We start from the raw sequence: 20,794 nt of genomic DNA on the forward strand, positions 1-20,794 counted from the left end.
AGTGTTGATAAATCTGAACAATTGTTTAACGTTTGAAAGTGATATTATATATTCATATATTAATCATTACTACTGGTGTACAAGAATATGCCATAATGTGACTGGGCAGCTAATCATATCATTGACTGTTCCAACGAACTAGGGAAAATGATTTTGCAAAAAAGTAATAAATAAAAAAATAGAAAGTCAATCTTTTTTTTTTTGTGAATAACAGAAAGTCAGTATTCAAAGAGTAGACAATTTAGACTGTATAATAATAAGTAATAACGCATTAAAGAAGCATCATAAATTAGTAACTTAAAGCAATTGGCAGATTTGCTAAAATAATATTGAAGCAAAGGAAAGTGCATGGAAATTAATGAATCCCCTGCAGTTGACAATGGCGATTTTTTCCAAGAAAATTACAAATAGAGAAATAGTAATGTGTAAGAGAAGAAAAGAAACAACAAATTATAGAATATATAAGTTAAACGACGACATACATACCTCACGGTAATCTTAATTTCACAAACGGAAGTGACTTCGAATGTAACAATACAGTAATGCAAAGACAATCTTGAACCAAAGAAGAAGAAAAGCGAAAAAGCATCATGTAAAAACAAACTACACCACTCTGATGCTTTCAGGCTGAACTGAATTTGATGGATGAGAAGCTGCATTTTCACTTGGCGTTTCTTGATCTGCGTTAGAACGTACATTTAGGTTTGGTGGTGCGTTTTCGACTTCTTGTTTAGACCGAAAAGATTTGGGGTCTCTTTGATCGAAATGCTTGAAAATTGCGCGTAATTTTGACCAAGTTGTGGTGCCGGAGTTTGAGATCCTCCGAACAAAATCTCTGTTATTGTAGAGATAGGACACTAGAAATACCACAAGGCAAGTCCCTGTGATTCCACCTGTTATTGCAAACAGGAGTTTGAAGGATTTCAATTTGACACTTGTCCACGAGTCTTTAGAGGGATTATATTCTTTACATGTCGAATTTATCCAATGCTCATATATTTTTGAAATATTGTGAATGTCTGTCAGTTTGATGATTGTGCGAGAGACATCGGCAACTAGTGGTGACCCCTTGGGGAATACCTGTCAATTTTCGAAAATAATTAATGATTACTATTATTATTACGAGTATAAATAATTAACTATAAACACGTTGAGAGAAATTAATACTTACAAAGGCAACGCCCTCGGTAATATAAGGTGAGCCAACTCTCATGTACGTCTTGTTTTTACAGTACTTGGACAAGAAGAGATTGGCGTAAGGAGTGCGAGTAAACATCACCTTTATCTCATCTTTAGACAAGGCATTATGAAAATCCTCCCCACTTTTATATTCCCTGATATTGGATTCGTGGAATCCCAGCCCTTTCAAGAAATCAACGACAAAAGAGCCTTCACGGCATCCAACATCGTCTCCGTTGCTAATAAGCACGTTTACATCTATATCAGCGTTCTGACTGAGCTTGTCAATTGTGAATCTTGCCGAAAGACTTGCAGTGTAAGTGGAGTTCAATATCAGGACAACAAATACCCACACAACTAAAACCAGTCGGGCTAAATTGCTCACAATTCTTTCCCCTACAACAAGTATATGTGTGAATGATTATAAGTCAACAACAAACACATAAATGTATGTTCAGTTAACAGCTAGTACACACGGATTAATGATGAATGTGTCTGAACGGAGGAAGAAAGATTACTCACTGTTGGAATATACTAATGACATGAAGGGGATGTAAAAGATGAGGCCGAGGTGTTCTGAAGGAGGACCTCTGAAATCTTTGTTAAACCTATGTTCAAGAATCCATAGAGCTATTCCAGTAAAAATGAACAGGGCTATGGCCGTTAACCATAGTTGTTTTCTGAGGGGCTTAACGAAGAAACTTTCATCATGGGGTTTGCCATCATGTCGAATTTTTTGTATCATGGTAATCCCACCTTGGTCAATTGGAAGAGTGAAGTCGAGATATTCCGATCTCTTGGCTGTGATAGTTATGTCTCCAACAACAGCATCATACTTCTATAAAGTCAAAAACATCAATAAAGTGTCAAACACGAATATAATTACGCATTCAAGTTATCTATTATTTTAGTATTATTATTTTACCCCATGAAAAACTTGGTAGGAGAAACTATCGTAGCTCCCCGCACTTGAGGCATTTGATATTTCAAACAGTTCATATCCGTATTGGACTGTGTACGGTAGTGCTGCCATGACAGATTCAAACAACTCTATGTACAATCCAGTGATGTTGGCAGCGTTAGTTGTATTTACAAACTCTGGAAAACCAGCTACAGCTGGAACTCCAACTTTAAGCTTTTTACCACTTGGTGAGACCTCCCATCCCTTTGGTACATTCCTTGAGTTTCCAGGCCATGTAATTATGTCCAATTTATCACCGAAAAACCCCGTCTTATTCCCATTCCTTTGACTTGAACTTTGCAATAACGGTGTCCATGTCCCAACTAGTCTCAGCTCCTGTCCGTCTATATTCAATATTTGAAAAGATGATGAATTTAATTGCCCATTAACCAAATTGAAATTCCCAGCAAGTCCTGTAAAGTTGGTATCCAGCACTGCTCTTAGAAGTTTCGGACCTGTTTGTGATGTTCCAGTAGTAAATATGTTGGTTGAGTTAAGAGAACTCATGTTCTGCAAAGAATTCGGCTGCTCCCTGAATCCAGTTTTTTCGGCAGCCATAGCCAATGCCCACAAAGTATCATAAGCCCAAAGGCCATAAAGATTCATCTCTGGTGATGGATCAGTATTATTTGGATAGTCATCTGCAAACTTCTTCTTCAACCTTAGAGTGGTGGAACTGAATTTACTTGATTCTGGAACCTGAGGCTTCACACCAAGAACTCCTTGCATAGACTCTTGAACACTTGAATTCAGCGAATAAAACAAATTCATGATACTGGTGGTCACTATCCAGACATAGCCTTCACCCATCATTCCCGCTTCCTTTGCTTTGAGGAAGATTTGAGAAGCAAGAAGGGTTGTAGTATGCACCACAAACACCCTTGTCTGCATATTTTTCATCTTGTCTAGCTCTTGATCAAGGATGGAATTATTTTCCAAGATTAATGGGATAACACTTCTGTATGAAACTCGAGCGTTTACTTGTTGAAATGCATTAGAAAGGTAAGGTATAATGCCATTACCATAATCTGAATCTTCATATATCAGAATAACTTGATACCATCCAAAATACTTAACTATGGCGGCAACAGCATCAACTTGAGCAGCATCACTAATTGCCGTTTGAATAAAATACGGAGTCTGAGGACGGAGAGAAGGACTTGTTGCTTTGAAAGAAATGACTGGCACTTTGGCTGCATCTCCAAGACCAATCACAAAGTTTGCTTGTGCTGATTTTTGAGGACCAATTATGGCATCAACTTGTACATCCTTCAACAAATCGAGAGCTGCACATGTATATATCCATGAATGCGATTGCAACGAGTATTATCATGAAAGTTGATCACTTAGTACGTTATTACACACACAAACATAAATACGCAAATTACCCAAACCTTCAAAATTTTCATTTTGGCCAAAAAGTAAACTGAAGTATATATTCTTTTTCAAGAAAATTTATCAAAACAGTACTAATATTGAAGGACAAAAATGCAGCAAAAGGGAAGTATTACATACCACTAGCTGCAGCATCGGTGACTAGTCCTCTTGAATCCCTTGGATGAAGCACAATTCGTGTCGAAGAATTTGAATTAACTGAATAAAAATCGGAGAGCGCTAAAGACAAGCTGGTGTTGCCTATGCGTCCATTTGTGGAATTTGCATCAAGAATAACACCAACTTGAAAGGTAGTATTTTGCTGTGCGTTGCACAATGAGAGAAATAGACTGAGTAGTGAGACAGAGAAAACTGTGAAGAAATTCATTTTCATGTTTGCCAAATTCTGATCTGCAATTTTTTTGTTACGCAATCTAGTGTATTATACATGTATATGTAGGCCACAAGTAACTTATAAGTTGAACTGAGAAAGTTTCATTAGCTTAATTATCTTGAATTGTTAAAACCCCACTCAGATTATAATATATATCTGAAGACTTTGGTAGGCAATTAAATAAAGATAGATGCTTGCATGTGTATTACGACAATTTCTCAGCATTTTCTTCCGAGAAAAGTTCCAACTCTGTTAATTTTAGAGTGTGTGCAATTAATTTAGGGTGAAGTTAGTTCATTACCTCCTCAGCCACCACAGTTGCCACCGTCTCCGCCGCTGAACTCCAGAAAACAGCTGCTGCTCCGCCATGATCTCTGCCCCCAATCCATACCCTAATGCTAATCCGAATTCAACCTCAGACGAGAAATCCTGTTCGATTACGGTGATTATTTTACGTCTAACAAAACCAGAAATCTGCCCCCAATTTGACATCCAATTGATTGAGGTACCATAGAATTTAGGTCTCCAAAATCGAAATCTGCCGCCAATTTCATTATTACGTCTAAATAAAAGAGATGAACACACCAATTAAAAAATAAAAATGATAAAAATCCAGTTATATAGAGCCCAATAGAGCATTGAATCAAATAGTGAACGGCCCAGACAAATGGGCTCAATGACTCGACTGCACTCGGAGGCCCAATAAGTAACTCAACTGACTCGGTACTCGGTAACGATTGAAATCAGTACGTCGCCGTTTCACTCAAATTGAATAAATACAAAAAACAATAAACATAGTGGGAAATAGAAAATAAGAATTTGACTAAAACAACGTTAAATTCCAGCAGGCCAGCCTCCGTCTTCGTCTTCTTTCTGCCGGCACCATTTCATCCACACACCGCTATACGTTACACTTACACACAGTGACAAACACACACATATATATATATATACACACACACACACACGGACAAAAACATGTCTGCTATCGAAAAAAACCCGTCCGTAGCCGTCGCCGGGAAATGGACAGATTTCCGTCATTGAATCCGATCACCACCAATCTGATCATCTACTCACTCACAGCGCTTTTAATGATGTGCAATAAACCCATTTTCACAGTAAACGGTTGCACCCCGAAAGATTCGGGCCCTGTGGTCCCCACCACCCCTCTCGTCACCTTTCTGGAACGGGTCCAAGAGACGGCGTTACGGGCTTACGGGCCGAAGGGCTTTGATCCAAAATTGTACGTCGACCTTTCACTGAATCAAAACCTCTCCACCACAATCGAAGCCTTCGATAAAATTAAGAGAAACGAGAATGGCTCGGTCTCGATTGATGAATTGAGTGGTTTTGTGGAGAAGTATTTGGGTGGTGCGGAGGTGGATTTGGTGTATGTGCACCCGGTTGACTTTGTGGCGGAGCCCGAATACTTTCTGCCTAAGGTGAAGAGGCCCGAAGTGAGGGATTGGGCTTTGGAGGTGCATAGGCTTTGGAAGAATTTGAGTAGGAAGGTTTCGGGTCGGGTCATGGAGCAGCCCGATTTCCACACGTTGCTGCCTTTGAAGAACCCGGTTATGATACCCGGTTCGAGGTTCAGGGAGGTTTATTATTGGGATTCTTATTGGGTGATCAGGTTTTTTTCTTTATCTCATGCTTAATTGTGTTCTTATTTTGTACTTTTTATATTTTCCCCTTTCTTGATTGAATTAAAATTTTGAGATTTAATCGAGCCCAACACGAAATTTAGCTCCATATTTTATGATATTTTTCTAATCGAACTTGACTCGGTCTCGGGTTTCATAGCTTGTCGAACGAAAACTACATTGGTTTCTTTGAGTCCTGCTGATGATTATTTTTATTGTCTGATTTGGTGCTGATGATGAACTCATGAATTGTATAACTGTTTGCTTCTGTTTATTTAATCTTTAATTTTTTGGAAGTCCCCTTTTTTGTTGTTGGTTGAGTGTCATCAAATTTGTGGTAATGGAGGTGCATTATGGTCAATTTTGCATCACATGTAAAACTGTTAAACAAGGGCCAAGTGGCGAGGGTTGGTGTTCCGTGACTATGCATCTAATAATTGGTGTAGATATTAGTCAATTTCTATACTAGTTTTCTAGTTTGTTTGTTTTAGATTTATGCTTTAATTTTGAAATTATTGATTGTGTACCTATTGCCATGATGTAAAGGAACCTCTTTAAGGGAATCTTTTTTTTTTTTTTTTTTTTTTAAATAATTATTTCTGTAAATCCGTTTTTGGTTGATTAAGAGAAATGATTCTGATGCAGGGGGTTGTTAGCGAGTAAAATGTACGAGACGGCAAAAGGGATTGTGTATAATCTCATTTCTCTTATAGATGAGTTCGGTTATGTTCTCAACGGTGCAAGGGCGTACTACACTAATAGGAGGTAACTGCTGTCTCAACTTTGTTCGATTATGTAATTCGAGAGTGGAAGTAACTGATTTTTTTCTTTTTATTTAATTGCGCTTGAAATTTTCGTGTAGTTACGTTTTCGACTTCGTTTTGTCTTGTTGAAGTTGAAACGCTAAAGTTCTTGCAACATTTGCAGCCAGCCTCCTCTTTTGAGCTCAATGGTTATAGATATATACAATGAGACAGGTGACAAGGACTTGGTCGTAATTTCACTTCCTGCACTGCTGAAGGAGCATAAATTCTGGAATTCGGGTAAATTTTGATTCCCTCTATTGATGGAACTGCGTGTCTGTGTGTGTGTGTAAAAAGGTGAAATTTATTTATCCATTTTGTTCAATGGTTTAATTCTTGAAGGAAAGCACAAGGTGATAATTCAAGATGGTGAAGGTGTAAATCACAGTTTAAGTCGATATTACGCCATGTGGAATCAGCCAAGGCCAGAATCTTCGACTACTGTACTAAACTATCTAACCATTCTTCAGAAAGTTGTTGAGGATTTTTTATTTATTTTTAAATTCTTCAAAACAAAATTTGGCCTTGCAGGACATGGAAACAGCTTCGAAACTGTCGAATAAATGTGCGGAAACCCAACTATATCGTGAACTGGCATCTGCTGCTGAATCTGGATGGGATTTCAGTACCAGATGGATGAGGTAACTTGATCTAAAAATCCCTATTCATTATTAATTTTTTTTTTTCTCTGTAATATTACTGATTTTTTTTTTAATTTTTTTTTTAATTATTGCGTTCTAGAAATGAATCTGATTTAACAACATTAGCTACAACATCAGTTATACCTGTGGACTTGAATGCATTTATTCTGAAGGTATGATCTACAAACTTGTCATTTGTATTGGCCGATAATTTGTTATTTAAGCCGCATATAATGTGTGTGATATTATGATTTTTGTCCAGATGGAACTTGACATAACCTCCTTGGCAAATGCAATCGGAGATTCTGACACAGCTGATAAATTTTTTGAAGCTTCCAAGGCCAGAAAAACGGCCATAAATACTATTTTTTGGAATGCAGAAACATCACAGTGGCTCGATTATTGGCTGAGGGAATCCAATTTGTCGGAGGTTATGATGATATTTGTACCTCGATAGAATCTAGCTTTTCGGTTTTCCCAATTGTTGATATTTGTTTTTTGTTTTGTTTCAGGATGTTTACAAATGGGATGCTTCAAGCCAGAATAAGAAATCGTTTGCCTCAAACTTCATTCCCTTGTGGATCAATTCGTTTAATTCAGGTTTTTACGGGTTCAATCTCTTATTCGTGTTTCTCATTGCCTACTTTTTTCGACTTCCGTTTGGAACTATAATATAAAGTCATTGTTTGGTTTTATGAATTTTTTTTAATCACATAATAAAGTATGTTTTGCATATAACGACAGATGTGAAAAAGGTGGATGAAGTTGTCAAAAGTCTCGAAAATTCAGGTCTTGTTTGCCAGGCTGGGATTGCAACTTCTTTGACTAACTCAGGACAACAATGGTAATAATTCAATTCGTAACTAACGAATGGGGATACAAGGAGAACATTAAGACATGGTCAACATGAAAATTTTCGGTTTATTATAATCGAGAGTTCAATTCTTGCAGGGATTTTCCTAATGGGTGGGCCCCACTACAACACATGATTGTTGAAGGACTCGTAAGATCTGGATCAGAACAAGCAAGATGCCTTGCAGAGGATATTGCTGTGAAGTGGATCAGGACAAATTATGTTGCCTATAAGAAAACGGGAGCTATGCACGAAAAATACGATGTCCAAAAATGTGGAGCCTATGGCGGAGGCGGTGAATATATACCCCAAGTAAGTCAATAACTACTTTTTCCATGTTACCCCAAGTAAGTCAATAACTAACTTCCGACTTACGAATTTATTTCGTTTCGTGGGCAGACGGGATTTGGTTGGTCGAATGGAGTGGTATTAGCATTCTTGGAGGAATTCGGATGGGAGAAAGAACTAAAGCTTGACTGCGAAGTTAGTATTAATGTTGTTTTATAGCTATATAATATATATAGCAGCTGATTCTGTGTGGCTCAATTTGAACCTGCAAAATACATAATCACATTGTAGTGATATATATATATATATATATATATATATATATATATATATATATATATATATATATATATATATATATATATATATATATATATATATATATATGTTTCACATGTATAAATTCATTCTCAGTACTAAATAGACATAATGCTGATTTGTGTCAACTTTTTTAGTATTTAATGTAATATGTTATAATGAAATCGTTATATGAAGGGTAAGTTTTTAAAAGAAACATTTACAAATTTCAACAGTTAATATTTATAAAACCGTGCACGAAAATTACATGAAACTTACCATAATTCGATCTTCGAACATATATATTGCAAAATTTTGGAGTTCTATTAAAATTATAGCATTTATTATGATAGACTGAGCATGAAGACAATTAAAAAAAAAATTAGTTATTATAAATAAGAAATGTTAAAATATAAGGAGTTATAATAGAACAAATTTTTTTTTTTTTTTCTGGAAGGGCCATTTTTCATTGGTCATTGACATTAGTTAGTGTCCTAACCAAGTGCTGAAAAACCATTGATGAGTTCATCGAGAGCATTGAATTAATAAATACTAGTCAACCTGGAGTTATTCTGGACTCCTCTTTCTTGGAATAGAAGGTAATGTTCATCATATTCATTATCCTAATCTTATTATATTGGAGTTTGACTTTTAACAATGGTTGACTCCTGATGAAACTTTCTCAGATAGTACCTTATAGTAATGTGGCATTTATTTACGTGTATATATATCCTGGATTCCCGAAGCAGAGATGTCGAACAAAATTCGCAAGAATAAAATGAATTTCTTCACAGTTTTCTCACTATTAATTAGTGTCTTCCTCTCGTTGTGCAGTGCACAACGAAACACTACATTTCAAGTCGGTGTCATTCTTGATGCCGATTCATTGGTCGGCCGCATAGGAATGACCAGCTTGTCTTTAGCTCTTTCCGATTTTTATTCATTTAATTTAAATTATTCAACAAGACTTGTGCTTCATTCAAGGGATTCCAGAGGACTAGTCACTGGTGCTGCAGCTAGCGGTATCTTATTCTTACCTTTTGCTATAATATTTGACGTGTAATATTTGAATCATGTGATGAACTCGTATGATTCTATTTCTATTGTATGGATGCAGCGCTCAATTTGTTGAATGATGTGCAAGTTGATGCGATAATCGGTCCTCAAACATCTGCGCAAGCAAACTTTGTGATTGGTCTTGGAGGTGCGGCAAAAGTGCCGGTCATTTCTTTCACAGCAACAAGTCCTTCTCTCCGCCCACAAACTCCATATTTCGTCCAAACAGCCATAAACGATGCTGCTCAAGTTAATGCTGTCGCTGCCATAGTTAAGTACTTTCGTTGGTATCAAGTTGTTTTCGTGTACGAAGATTCGGATTATGGCAATGGCATTATACCTTACTTGTCAAATGCATTTCAACAAGTAAACGCTCGAGTTTCGTACAGAAGCGTTATTCCTGTTTCGGCAAGTGATGATTTCATCCTTCAAGAGATGTACAAGATGAAAACCATGCAGACAAGGGTGTTTGTGGTGCATGCCTCAAGACCGGTTGCTTCTAGAATCTTCCTGAAAGCAAAGGAAGCGGAAATGGTGAGTGAAGGCTACGTGTGGATCGTGACCAGCGGGCTCATGGATTTGTTCTATTCGTTGGATTCGAAAGTCGTTGAGTCCATGCAAGGAGTTGTCGGCGTAAAACCTCTCGTTCCAAGATCGAGTAAACTCAATTCCACGACTATAAGGTGGAAGAAGAAGTTTGCAGATGATAATCCAGGAATCACTCCACAAGAAGATATCAACCTTTATGGGTTATGGGCTTATGATACACTGTGGGCATTGGCTATGGCTGCTGAGAAAACCGGATTTAAGGAGCCGACTTCTTTGCCAAACACAACTTCTCTCAACTCTACGGATATGTTTATTACAGGAACATCGCAAACAGGTTCGAAACTTCTTGCAGCAATGTTGGAAACTAAATTCGAAGGTCTCGCTGGGAATTTCAATTTGGTTAACGGGCAATTAGAGTCGTCATCTTTCCATATGTTGAATGTAAACGGAAATTCGCTGAAAGAAGTTGGAATATGGAAACCGTTATTGCAAATTTCAAGTCAAAGGAACACGAACCTGACGGGTTTTGTAGGTGAGAAATTGGAGAATATTATATGGCCCGGAGGATCGAGGAATGTACCAAAGGGTTGGGAGGTTCCGGTAAGTGGTAAGAAGCTTAGAGTCGGAGTTCCTGTAGACATTGGTTTTGCAGAATACGTAAATGTACAAAGGGATCCTCAAACAAATGCTACCACAATCACTGGATATTACATAGATTTGTTCGATTCTGTTATGGCGGCACTACCTTATTCTGTCCGATACGAGTATGCTCCGTTTGAAAAATCCGACGGATCAATTGCCGGGAGCTACGATGACTTAACCTACCAAGTGTTCAATGGGGTAAAAAAAAAAAAAAACAAGATTGAATCTTTTGTGTTCGTTTATTTCTATCTAATAATCACTATATATTGTTTCTTTTATGTGTTTGTACTTTCTTAACTAGGAATATGATGCTGCTGTTGGGGACATAACAATCACAGGCACGAGATCGCAATACGTTGACTTCACTCTTCAAATTGAAGAAGGTGGAGTTACGAGGACGCAGAGAATCGAGTACGAGAATCCAAACGACCTATTGTTTTTCTTTAAACCACTAAAACTTGACCTATGGTTAACTGCCTTAGCCATGTTGATTTTAACTGGAGTAGCTCTCTGGATTCTCGAACATAGACATAACGAAGATTTCAGAGGTTCCCACCATGCCGGCTTGATCTTTTACGTTCCGTTCACGTCATTAGTATTCGCCTACAGTGAGTAATCGTCTCTCTTCCTCTGTATATATTCGGACACCATTTTCATTAATTATTTGTATTCCTAACTGTTTCTCTTTTTTTTTTTTTTTTTTTTTTGGTTTTTTGAAGGGGAAAAAATAGTGACGAATTTAGCTAGAGTGGTTATAGTGGTGTGGATATTCGTGGTGCTGATATTGAACTCAACTTACACAGCAAGTCTTTCGGCAAGATTGACAGCAATCAAGCTTCTAAAAGTCGACACGGATGTAACAACGCTCATCAGAAACGGGGATTATGTGGGGTGCAGAGAAGGCACCTACATTATCGAGTTCTTGAAAAGGCTTGGATTCGACGAATCCAAGATCAGGACATACAAACTTCCGGAAGATTTCGACATTGCCCTGTCCAAAGGAAGTGGAAACGGAGGCATAACTGCGTTCTTCGCTCGCACCCCTTACATGGAACTCTTCTTAACCAGGTACTGCAACAAGTACATGAAAGTTGGCACCCCGTATTACACCGAGGGATTTGCCTTTGCGTTTCCAAAGGGGTCACCGTTGGTCGCTGACGTGTCACGTGCAATCATCAAACTGACGGACAATCACAAGATTGCGGAAATAAAGGAACGTTGGATCAAACAATCTGCGTGTAGCGAAGACGACTTGCCTAATAGTTCGTCGGCAAATATAGGGTTGAGAAGTTTCACGATCCTGTTTTCGGCGACGGGGATCGTCACAGGGTTTTGCCTCGTTTACTACATGGGGAGCTTTTTTTACAGTAACAAAGCTAAAGTGAAGAAAATTTGGAACGACGAACCCAAAAAGACGGTTTGGTCAAAAATCGGAGCAATATGCACATTTTTTGGGAGTCCAGACCCCAAATATATTCGACCTGATAAGGAAATGACTTGGTCCAAATTCCGCGCAGTTTGCAAGTTTTTTTATGAAACAGACGCCAAATCTTTTCCACGTCGTGGCGAAGATGCAGTTCAAGTGGTAAGGAAAAACGCACCGCTGCGTCGGTTAAATTCAATGTAGCTAGCTTGTAAACATATTCACAGTGTGTGTGTGTGTGTGTGTGTGTGTGTGTGTGTGTGTGTGTGTGTGTGTGTGTGTGTGTGTGTGTGTGTGTGTGTGTGTGTGTGTGTGTGTGTGTGTGTGTGTGTGTGTGTGTGTGTGTGTGTGACCAATTTGGTTTGTTATAACTGATGAATGGATCCAAGACTTATACACAAAAATCCTAAGAAAAGATGCTCCTTATTAATCGGAAAAGTTCTGAAAATACAAAACGTGTTTAGAAACGCTGGAAATAAAAATAATAAGAAGCAAGACATCTTCTTCTTCTTCCTCTTGCAAGATTCAATTAAAGGAATTTGCTCTTATCATCACCCGTCCGTTATTAAGAACCAACCGCATGTTATTAAGCATCACCTGCCTGTTAATATTATGCATCGGAAACACCCCGATTTCAACTGCATCATCATCTTCCGGCAAATACGCACGGTCTCTTTCATCAAAAAGCCTGCCAAATGCATGGACTTTAAACCCAACCGTGTTGTCGGAATTGTAGATATTTCGTACACGAACTCTGTTCTGGTACAGAAACGAAACTAAGAATAGCACGACAGTTGTCCCTGTGACAGCCCCTGTCACTGCAAACAGTACTTTGAAACTTCTCAAACCTATATTTGTCCACCCAACTTTAGAAGGATCATCGTCTTCATTACACCCGGATTGCCTTATCCAATGCGCCTTTATTTCTGCTATTTTATGACTGTCTGTCAGTTTAGTGATCGCACTCGACACGTCACCAACTAACGGTGACCCCTTTGGGAAACCAAAGGCAAACCCCTCTGTAAGATAAGGTGACCCGAATTTCGTGTAATTGCTATAGTACTTTGATAAAAAGAGGTCCGCATAAGGAGTGCTCGAAAAAATGGCAGTTACGCCCCCGTTAGCGCTTCTTTTTGACAATGCATTGGCAAATTCCTCTGCATGTTTATATATCCTGATTTTCGATTCGTGGAATCCGAGCCTTGTCAAGAACTCTACAAGAAAAGTGCGAAAAGTGCCTTCTCTGCACCCCACGTAGTCTCCATTTCTAATAAGCGTATTCACATCTGTATCTCCTTGCTGTAGCTTAAACGTCGTTAATCTTGCCGAAAGACTCGCTGTGCACGTTGAGGTTAGTACTAAAACAACGAATATCCACACAACTACAACCACTCGAGCTAAATTCGTCACTATTTTCTCCCCTGTAAAATATCATTTATGTGTAAGTAAACAACAATTGACGTATTCGTGTGTGGTTGAATGGTAAATACAAAAGATTAATATTACTTACTGTGGGCGAAGACTAATGACATGAATGGTATGTAGAAGATTAAACCGAGATATCCAGAAGGCCGACCTCTGAAGGCTTTGTTAAACTTATGCTCGAGAATCCAGAGAGATACTCCGGTGAAAATGAAGAGTGCTAAGATAGTTAACCATAGTTCCATTTTGAGGGGCTTCAAGAAAAACCATTTGTCGTTCCGATTGTCGTCGTATTGAATTTTCTGTGTCCGTGTAACTCCACCTTCTTCTATCGGAAGTGTGAACACAACATATTCTGATCTCGTGGCTGTGATAGTTATGTCTCCAACAGCAACATCGTAGTTCTAATATTCCGAGAAACATGAGTAAACATCAATGTAATGAAGTGCATCATTTATTATTACGAATATAAAGTTCAAGTAAGTTATTGTTGCTTACCCCGATAGAGACTTGGTAAGACAGATCGTCTTAGCTTCCAGCGCTCGAGCTGTCGGATTTTTCAAACGGAACAAACTCGTACCGTACTGCGTAAGGTAGTGCTGCCATGATCGAATCGAATAAATCAATGTACAATCCACTTATTTTGGTACTATTTGTTTGAGTGTCCTTTTCGACTTTTACAAATTCCGAAAAGCCAGATTCTAGTGGAACTCCAACTCTAAGCTTTTTACCACTTACCGGAACTTCCCATCCTTTCGGTACATTCCTCGACTCTCCAGGCCATATAATATTCTCCAATTTCTCACCTGTAAAACCCATTGAATTCCCGTACACTTGACTTGAACTTTGAACAAACGGTGTCCATATTCCAACTTGTCTCAGCCCCTTTCCATTTACATTCAAGATTTCGAACGACGAAGGCTCTAGTTGCTCGTTAACCAAATGGAAATTCCCAGCGAGCCCTTCGAACTTAGTATCCAACATTGCTGCAAGAAGTTTTGGACCTGTTTGTGATGTTCCTGTAATAAAAATGTCAGTAGAGTTGAGAGCGGTTTTGTTTGGCAAAGAAGTCGGCTCCTTAAATCCGGTTTTCTCAGCAGCCATAGCCAATGCCCATAAAGTATCATAAGCCCAAAGCCCGTAAAGATTCATCTCTTCTTGTGGAGTAATTCCAGGATAATCATCTGCAAACTTCTTCTTCCATCTTATAGTCGTGAAATTCAGTTTACTCGATCTTGTGACGAGCGGTTTCACGCCGACAACTCCTTGCATGGACTCTACGACTTTCGAATCCAATGAATAAAACAACTCCATGATCCCGGTGGTTACAATCCAAACATAGCCTTCACTCATCATTTCTGCTTCCTTTGCTTTCAGGAAGATTCTAGAAGCAAGGGAGCTTGTAGTATGAAGCACAAACACCCTTGTCTGCATAGTTTTCATCTTGTACAGCTCTTGAAGCATGAAGTCGTTAGTTGCAGAGGTAGGTATAACGCTTCTGTACGAAACACGAGCGTTCACTTGTTGAAACGCATTAGCCAAATAAGGGAGTAATGCCATTACCATAATCCGAGTCTTCGTATACGAGAACAATTTGATACCATCGAAAGTACTTAACTATGGCAGCAACCGCATCAACTTGGGCAGCATCAGTTAGGGCTGTTTGAACGAAATATTCAGTTTGCGAACCGAGAGAAGGACTCGTTGCGGAGAAAGAAATGATCGGCACTTTGGCTGCATCTCCAAGACCAATCACAAACTCTGCTTGTGAAGATTTTTGAGGACCGATGATTGCGTCAACTTGTACATCCTTCAACAAATTGAGAGCTGCATGCATTATACCCATCATGTGATCAGTTGATCAAGATTCAGCAATGGTTTGATCAAGAATAAATTATGGCATCTAATAAAATTTTTACGACGACAAAGACGACAGACGATGAAAAGTTAATACATAACCGGAAGGAGAACATGCATACCACTAGACGCAGCATCGGTGATTCGTCCTCTTCCATCCCTTGTGTGAAGCACGAGTCTTGTCGAATAATTAGAATTAGTTGAATAAAAATCTGAGAGGGCTAACGACAAGCTGGTCATACCCGTACGGGCGACCAATGAATCGGCATCGAGAATGACACCAACTTGAAAGGTTGTATTTTGCTGTGCACTGCAAAATGGGACGAATAATAATATACTAAGTAGTGAGAGCTGAGAGAAAACTGTGAAGAAATAATATTGCATTCCCATCTTTGGCAATATATGTGATCCACTTTTCTGCTCTGCTTAGATAATCCAAAGTATATGTATATACATACATATATATATACATAAAAGCCACATGCATGTAAGAAAGTTTCATGAGAAGAATCTTGATCAATTGTTAAAATTAGTCCACTATATATGATTACAACGTGTCTTATATGTTCTTAATTCCATCATTTTGACAACCATTCTATAAGATTAATTAATAAAGGTAAATTATACCCATGGAGTTGGGTATAAATTACGAGTATGCACTTTGTATGAGTTTGAAATTTGTACATGAACTAGGGATATTGTTTGATGTAATTAGTTTTTGTCTTGTTAAGACAACCTAAATTTTATTTCTTGAGTCCAGATTGAATTTTTTAGTTGGGATGAATTTTCAGAGGTGAGAGAATTTTAAGTCGTCGGGGTTAATTTAGAGATTAAGCAGGTCATTAATATGTAATGAGCAATCTTAAACGGCTCTTCCCATGCATTATTCTTCCCTATTTATTAAATATTATATACTTGGTTATTATTTGGAGATTAAAAAAACAAACATTTGGCTGCTACTGATGTATATATATTGATATTGATGATGCTATGCCACCACCACACTACGACGTGCTTCGACGTTGCATAGACTAAAGCGTTAGGGAAGTCTTCTAATTAATGGAAAATGCCTGCACCATCACGCGCCTGTTATTATGCACCACCTGCATTTATATTATCAAGCATCACCCGCCTGCTACGTACTATGCCCCGGCAACAACCCCATCTCAACCGCACTATCCGGGAAAAAAATCGATCTGGACCTTATTTTTCGTCGAAAAGATTGCCAAACGCACACACTTTTAACCGAACCGTATTTCTGTAAAAAAATCTAGTACGACCATTATATATATTATTCTAGAGTTCCCATGATTTTTTCCAGAAAATGTGTGTTTAGACTTTAGACACTAAATAATTTCAACGATTAATCTTAAACTCTTTGGCAAATGCAATCGGAGATTGTAAAACAGCTGAGAAGTTTCTTGAAGCTTCTTATAAGGCCAGAAAAAGGCCATAAATACTATTTTTCTGGAATGCAGAAACAGGGCAGTCGCTCGATTATTGGCTGAGGGAATCGAACCTGTCAGAGATGATAATTATGTCCCGGAGCTTATAGCTCGAGCTCGATTAAATGGAATTGAAGGACCATGATTTCTTTCGACTTTTGAATTTATTTCGTTTCTTTGGCAGACGGGATTTGGCTGGTCGAATGGAGTGGTATTAACGTTCTTGCTGGAATTCGGATTGGAGAAAGAACTAAAGCTTGACTGTTCATAATTTACAAGAAAAAATAGACCATCACTTTGTAGTGATGTGTTTGAAAGATTCAAATTCAGGGGATATGTAAATAGACACAACAGCTGCAAGATGATGTTGTTTTATTTGTAAGTTACATAAAAATGAAGATTTATTTAAATAACAATATAGATGTGATAATTAAAAGTAACTAAAATTTCCAATGAACATAAATCAAATATGAGTGAATAAGATCGACCGGCTAGATTGAATATGTTCGACGTGCATCTCTATTCGGAAAAGATTTCGGGTCCTTTTCATCGAAAATCTTGCAAATTTTGCGAATTTTGGACCAAGTTGTGGTTCTAGAGTTATTGTAGATACTCTTCACTACAACTTTGTTACTACTGAAAAAGGACACCATGTACAGCACAAGGCAAATACCTGTAATCCCACCTGTTATTCCAAACAGGATTTTGAAACTTTTCAATCCGATATTTGTCGAAGAGCCGTTAGATATGTCGTCTTCATTACATGCGGATTGTTTGATCCAACGGTCCTTTATTTCCGAAATCTTGTGATTATCCGTCTGCTTGATGATTGCACGCGACACGTCAGCAACTAACGGTGAACCCTTGGGAAATGCAAACGCAAAGCCCTCGGTATAATACGGGGAGCCGACTTTCATGTACTTGTTGCAGTACTTGGTTAGGAAGAGTTCCATGTAAGGAGTGCGAGAAAAGAACGCAGTTATGCCTCCGTTTTTACTTCCTTTGGATAAGGCAGTATCGAAGTCTTCCGGAAGTTTGTATGTCCTGATCTTGGATTCGTCGAATCCAAGCCTTTTCAAGAACTCGATAATGTAGGTGCCTTCTCTGCACCCCACGTAGTCCCCGTTTCTTATTAGCGTTTTTACGCCCGTGTCGACTTTTAGAAGCTTGATTGCTGTTAATCTTGCTGAAAGACTTGCCGTGTAAGTTGAGTTCAATACTAAAACCACGAATATCCACACCACTACAACCAGTCGAGCAAAATTCGTCACTATTTTCTCCCCTTGCGAAAAAAAAAAAAAAAAAAAAACAAGATTAATTAAGGAAATGGTGTTTGAATATAGAGAGGAAGAGAGATGAGATTACTCACTGTAGGCGAATACTAACGACATGAAGGGAACGTAAAAGATCAAGCCGAAATTATTTGGAAAAGGACCTCTGAAATCTTCGTTATGCCTATGTTCGAGAAGCCATAGCGCTGCTCCGGTTAAAATGAACATGGCTAAGGCAGTTAACCATAGTTCTAATGTGAGTGGTTTCAAGAAAAACCATTCATCGTTTGGATTTTCGTACTCGATTTTCTGTGTCCTCGAAACTCCCCCTTCTTCGATTTGTAGAGTGAAGTCTACGTATTCTGATCTCGTCCCTGTGATTGTTATGTCTCCAACAGCAGCATCATAGTTCTATAAACTCAAAAGCAGAGATGTATACAAATAAAACAATACAAAACAAAAAAAAAAAAAAGAAATTCGATCTTTGTATTATTTATTTCAATATTTACCCCATTAAAAACTTGGTAGGCCAAGTCATCGTAGCTCCCATCGGATCTTTGAAACGGGACGTACTCGTATCGGATGGAATAAGGTAGTGCATCCATGACAGAATCGAATAAGTCTATGTAGTATCCACTAATTTTGGTACCATTTGTTCGCGGATCCCTTTCTACCTTTACGTATTCCGAAAAACCAATTTCTACCGGAACACCAACTTTAAGCTTCTTACCACTTACCGGAACCTCCCACCCCTTTGGTACATTCGTCGATTCCCCTGGCCATATAACATTCTCCAATTTCTCACCTACAAAACCCGTCATGTTCGCATTCGTTTGACTTGAACTTTGCAATAATGGAGTCCATACTCCAACTTCTCTCAGCCCTTTTTCGTTAACGTTCAATATTTGGAAAGACGACGACTCTAGTTGCCCGTTGACTAATTTGAAATTCCCAGCAAGTCCTTGGAATTCGGTTTCCAACATTGCTGCAAGAAGTTGAGGACCTGTTTGTGATATTTCGGTAATGAACATATCCGTAGAGTTAAGAGAAGTTGCGTTTGGCAACGAACTCGGCTCCTTGAATCTGGTTCTCTCGGCAGCCATAGCCAACGCCCACAAAGTATCATATGCCCAAAGCCCATAGAGACTCATTTCTGTTTGTGGAGTAATTCCAGGATTGTCATCTGCAAACTTCTGCCTCCACCTTATAGTGGTGGAATCGAGTTTGCTCGATCGCGGAACGAGTGGTTTCACACCAAGAACTCCTTGCATGGACTCTACAACTTTTGAATCCAACGAATAGAACAAATCCATAAGCCCACTTGTCACGATCCACACATAGCCTTCACTCATCATTTCTGCTTCCTTTGCTTTGAGGAAGATTCTAGAAGCAAGACCGCTCGAAAGGTGAACCACAAACACCCGTGTCTGCATAGTTTTCATCTTGTACAGCTCTTGAAGGATGAAATCGTCACTTGCCGAGATAGGAATAACGCTTCTGTACGAAACTCGGGTGTTCACTTGTCGAAATGCATTAGCTAAATAAGGAGAAATGCCATAACCATAATCAGAATCTTCGAACACGAGAACAACTTGATTCCATCGAAAGTACTTAACGATTGCGGCCACAGCATCAACTTGATCAGCATCACTAAGAGCCGTTTGAAGAAAATAAGGAGTTTGTGGTCGGAGAGAAGGACTCGTTGCCGAGAAAGAAATAATCGGGACTTTTGCTGTGTCTCCAAGACCGATCACAAACTCTGCTTGAGTAGATCTTTGAGGACCGATTATTGCATCAACTTGTACTTCCTTCAACAAATTTAGAGCTGCATGCAAATCAATAATACAATCGATCATTCGAGTTGATGACCGATCGACTTGATGCATTATATTACATCAAGATAAAAAAAAAAAAAAAAAAAAAAAAAAAAAAAAAAAAAAAACAGTTGCAGCAAAAAGGCAATTAAAGTATTAATTACATATACAACATACCACTAGCTGCAGCATCGGTGACTCGTCCTTTAGAATCCCGTGTATGAAGCACGATTCTTGTGGAATAGTTTGAGTTTATTGAATAAAAATCGGAGAGAGCAAACGACAAGCTGGTATTGCCTATTCGTCCGATTAGCGAATCGGCATCAAGAATGACACCAACTTGAAAGGTGGTATTATTTGTCTGTGCATTGCTTGATGAAATGAATAATAAGCTAATTAGTGAGATCAAAGAGAAAACTGTGAACAAACGCATTTTCAGTTTTGCCAATTTGGTCCAACTATGTACCAATTAAGCATAAATATATATATACTTGATGTGGGAAAATTTCAACAGCAAAATCTTGAATTGTTTATTAAATAATAAATAAATGTAGTTTTCAGTAAGAAATATTGTACGACCATGCATTATATTATTCTAGAGTTCCCATGATTTCTAGAAAATGTGTTTGGGCACTAAATAATTTCAACGATCAATCTTAAATGGATATCCAATCAGTAAGAAGCTCATAGCATTTTATTCTTCCCTAATAATAATAATAAATAAATAAATATTATTTGACTAATTTGTACCGCGTACGTAGTTGATCACCATTACCAAAATGAAAATATAATATTGGAGATTATGATATACTAGTAACCATAACCCGTGCGTTGCACGGGTACCATTATAAAACAAAAGATATTTAAAACTTAATATGTTGA

General features: G+C 38.3%; 5 protein-coding genes across 6 annotated transcripts; 2 read left to right on the forward strand and 3 right to left on the reverse strand.

The window, feature by feature from the left end:
* Positions 1-329: 329 nt before the first annotated feature.
* Positions 330-4,157, reverse strand: LOC105976061 (glutamate receptor 2.7). The gene is made up of 5 exons (XM_013001344.2): positions 3,656-4,157; positions 2,105-3,426; positions 1,702-2,017; positions 1,172-1,575; positions 330-1,080 (listed from the first exon to the last, which is right to left on the reverse strand). Exons 1-5 carry the CDS (start codon positions 3,906-3,908, stop codon positions 604-606), a joined length of 2,772 nt encoding a protein of 923 aa, XP_012856798.2. The 5' UTR covers positions 3,909-4,157; the 3' UTR covers positions 330-603.
* Positions 4,158-4,718: 561 nt separating this feature from the next.
* TRE1 (trehalase 1) lies at positions 4,719-8,431 on the forward strand. 2 transcript variants are annotated; one of them, XM_013000945.2, is made up of 11 exons: positions 4,719-5,541; positions 6,197-6,316; positions 6,479-6,594; positions 6,697-6,797; positions 6,886-6,995; positions 7,096-7,168; positions 7,258-7,425; positions 7,508-7,595; positions 7,740-7,839; positions 7,947-8,160; positions 8,248-8,431. In XM_013000945.2, the coding sequence occupies exons 1-11, from the start codon at positions 4,931-4,933 to the stop codon at positions 8,353-8,355; spliced, it is 1,809 nt and encodes a 602-aa protein (XP_012856399.1). In that variant the 5' UTR covers positions 4,719-4,930; the 3' UTR covers positions 8,356-8,431. The 2 variants fall into 2 exon arrangements, with proteins under 2 accessions (XP_012856399.1, XP_088679355.1); XM_088823229.1 differs by lacking the exon at positions 4,719-5,541 and adding an exon at positions 6,021-6,091.
* Positions 8,432-9,230: 799 nt separating this feature from the next.
* On the forward strand, positions 9,231-12,507 carry LOC105975727 (glutamate receptor 2.2). The gene is made up of 4 exons (XM_088823228.1): positions 9,231-9,455; positions 9,551-10,878; positions 10,982-11,288; positions 11,400-12,507. The coding sequence occupies exons 1-4, from the start codon at positions 9,338-9,340 to the stop codon at positions 12,305-12,307; spliced, it is 2,661 nt and encodes an 886-aa protein (XP_088679354.1). The 5' UTR covers positions 9,231-9,337; the 3' UTR covers positions 12,308-12,507.
* A 121-nt stretch (positions 12,508-12,628) lies between these two features.
* Positions 12,629-15,772, reverse strand: LOC105975411 (glutamate receptor 2.2). Its single transcript, XM_088822813.1, is given in 5 exon segments — positions 12,629-13,524; positions 13,614-13,929; positions 14,024-15,076; positions 15,078-15,352; positions 15,505-15,772. Coding segments are annotated over 5 exon segments (2,808 nt in total).
* A 1,412-nt stretch (positions 15,773-17,184) lies between these two features.
* LOC148768240 (glutamate receptor 2.8-like) lies at positions 17,185-20,364 on the reverse strand. The gene is made up of 4 exons (XM_088823227.1): positions 20,090-20,364; positions 18,608-19,923; positions 18,197-18,509; positions 17,185-18,109 (listed from the first exon to the last, which is right to left on the reverse strand). The coding sequence occupies exons 1-4, from the start codon at positions 20,343-20,345 to the stop codon at positions 17,319-17,321; spliced, it is 2,676 nt and encodes an 891-aa protein (XP_088679353.1). The 5' UTR covers positions 20,346-20,364; the 3' UTR covers positions 17,185-17,318.
* Positions 20,365-20,794: the final 430 nt, after the last annotated feature.

The sequence above is a fragment of the Erythranthe guttata genome, chromosome 9, assembly GCF_056151865.1.
Source record: "Erythranthe guttata isolate IM_541 chromosome 9, IM_541, whole genome shotgun sequence".
NCBI classification, from domain to species: domain Eukaryota; kingdom Viridiplantae; phylum Streptophyta; class Magnoliopsida; order Lamiales; family Phrymaceae; genus Erythranthe; species Erythranthe guttata.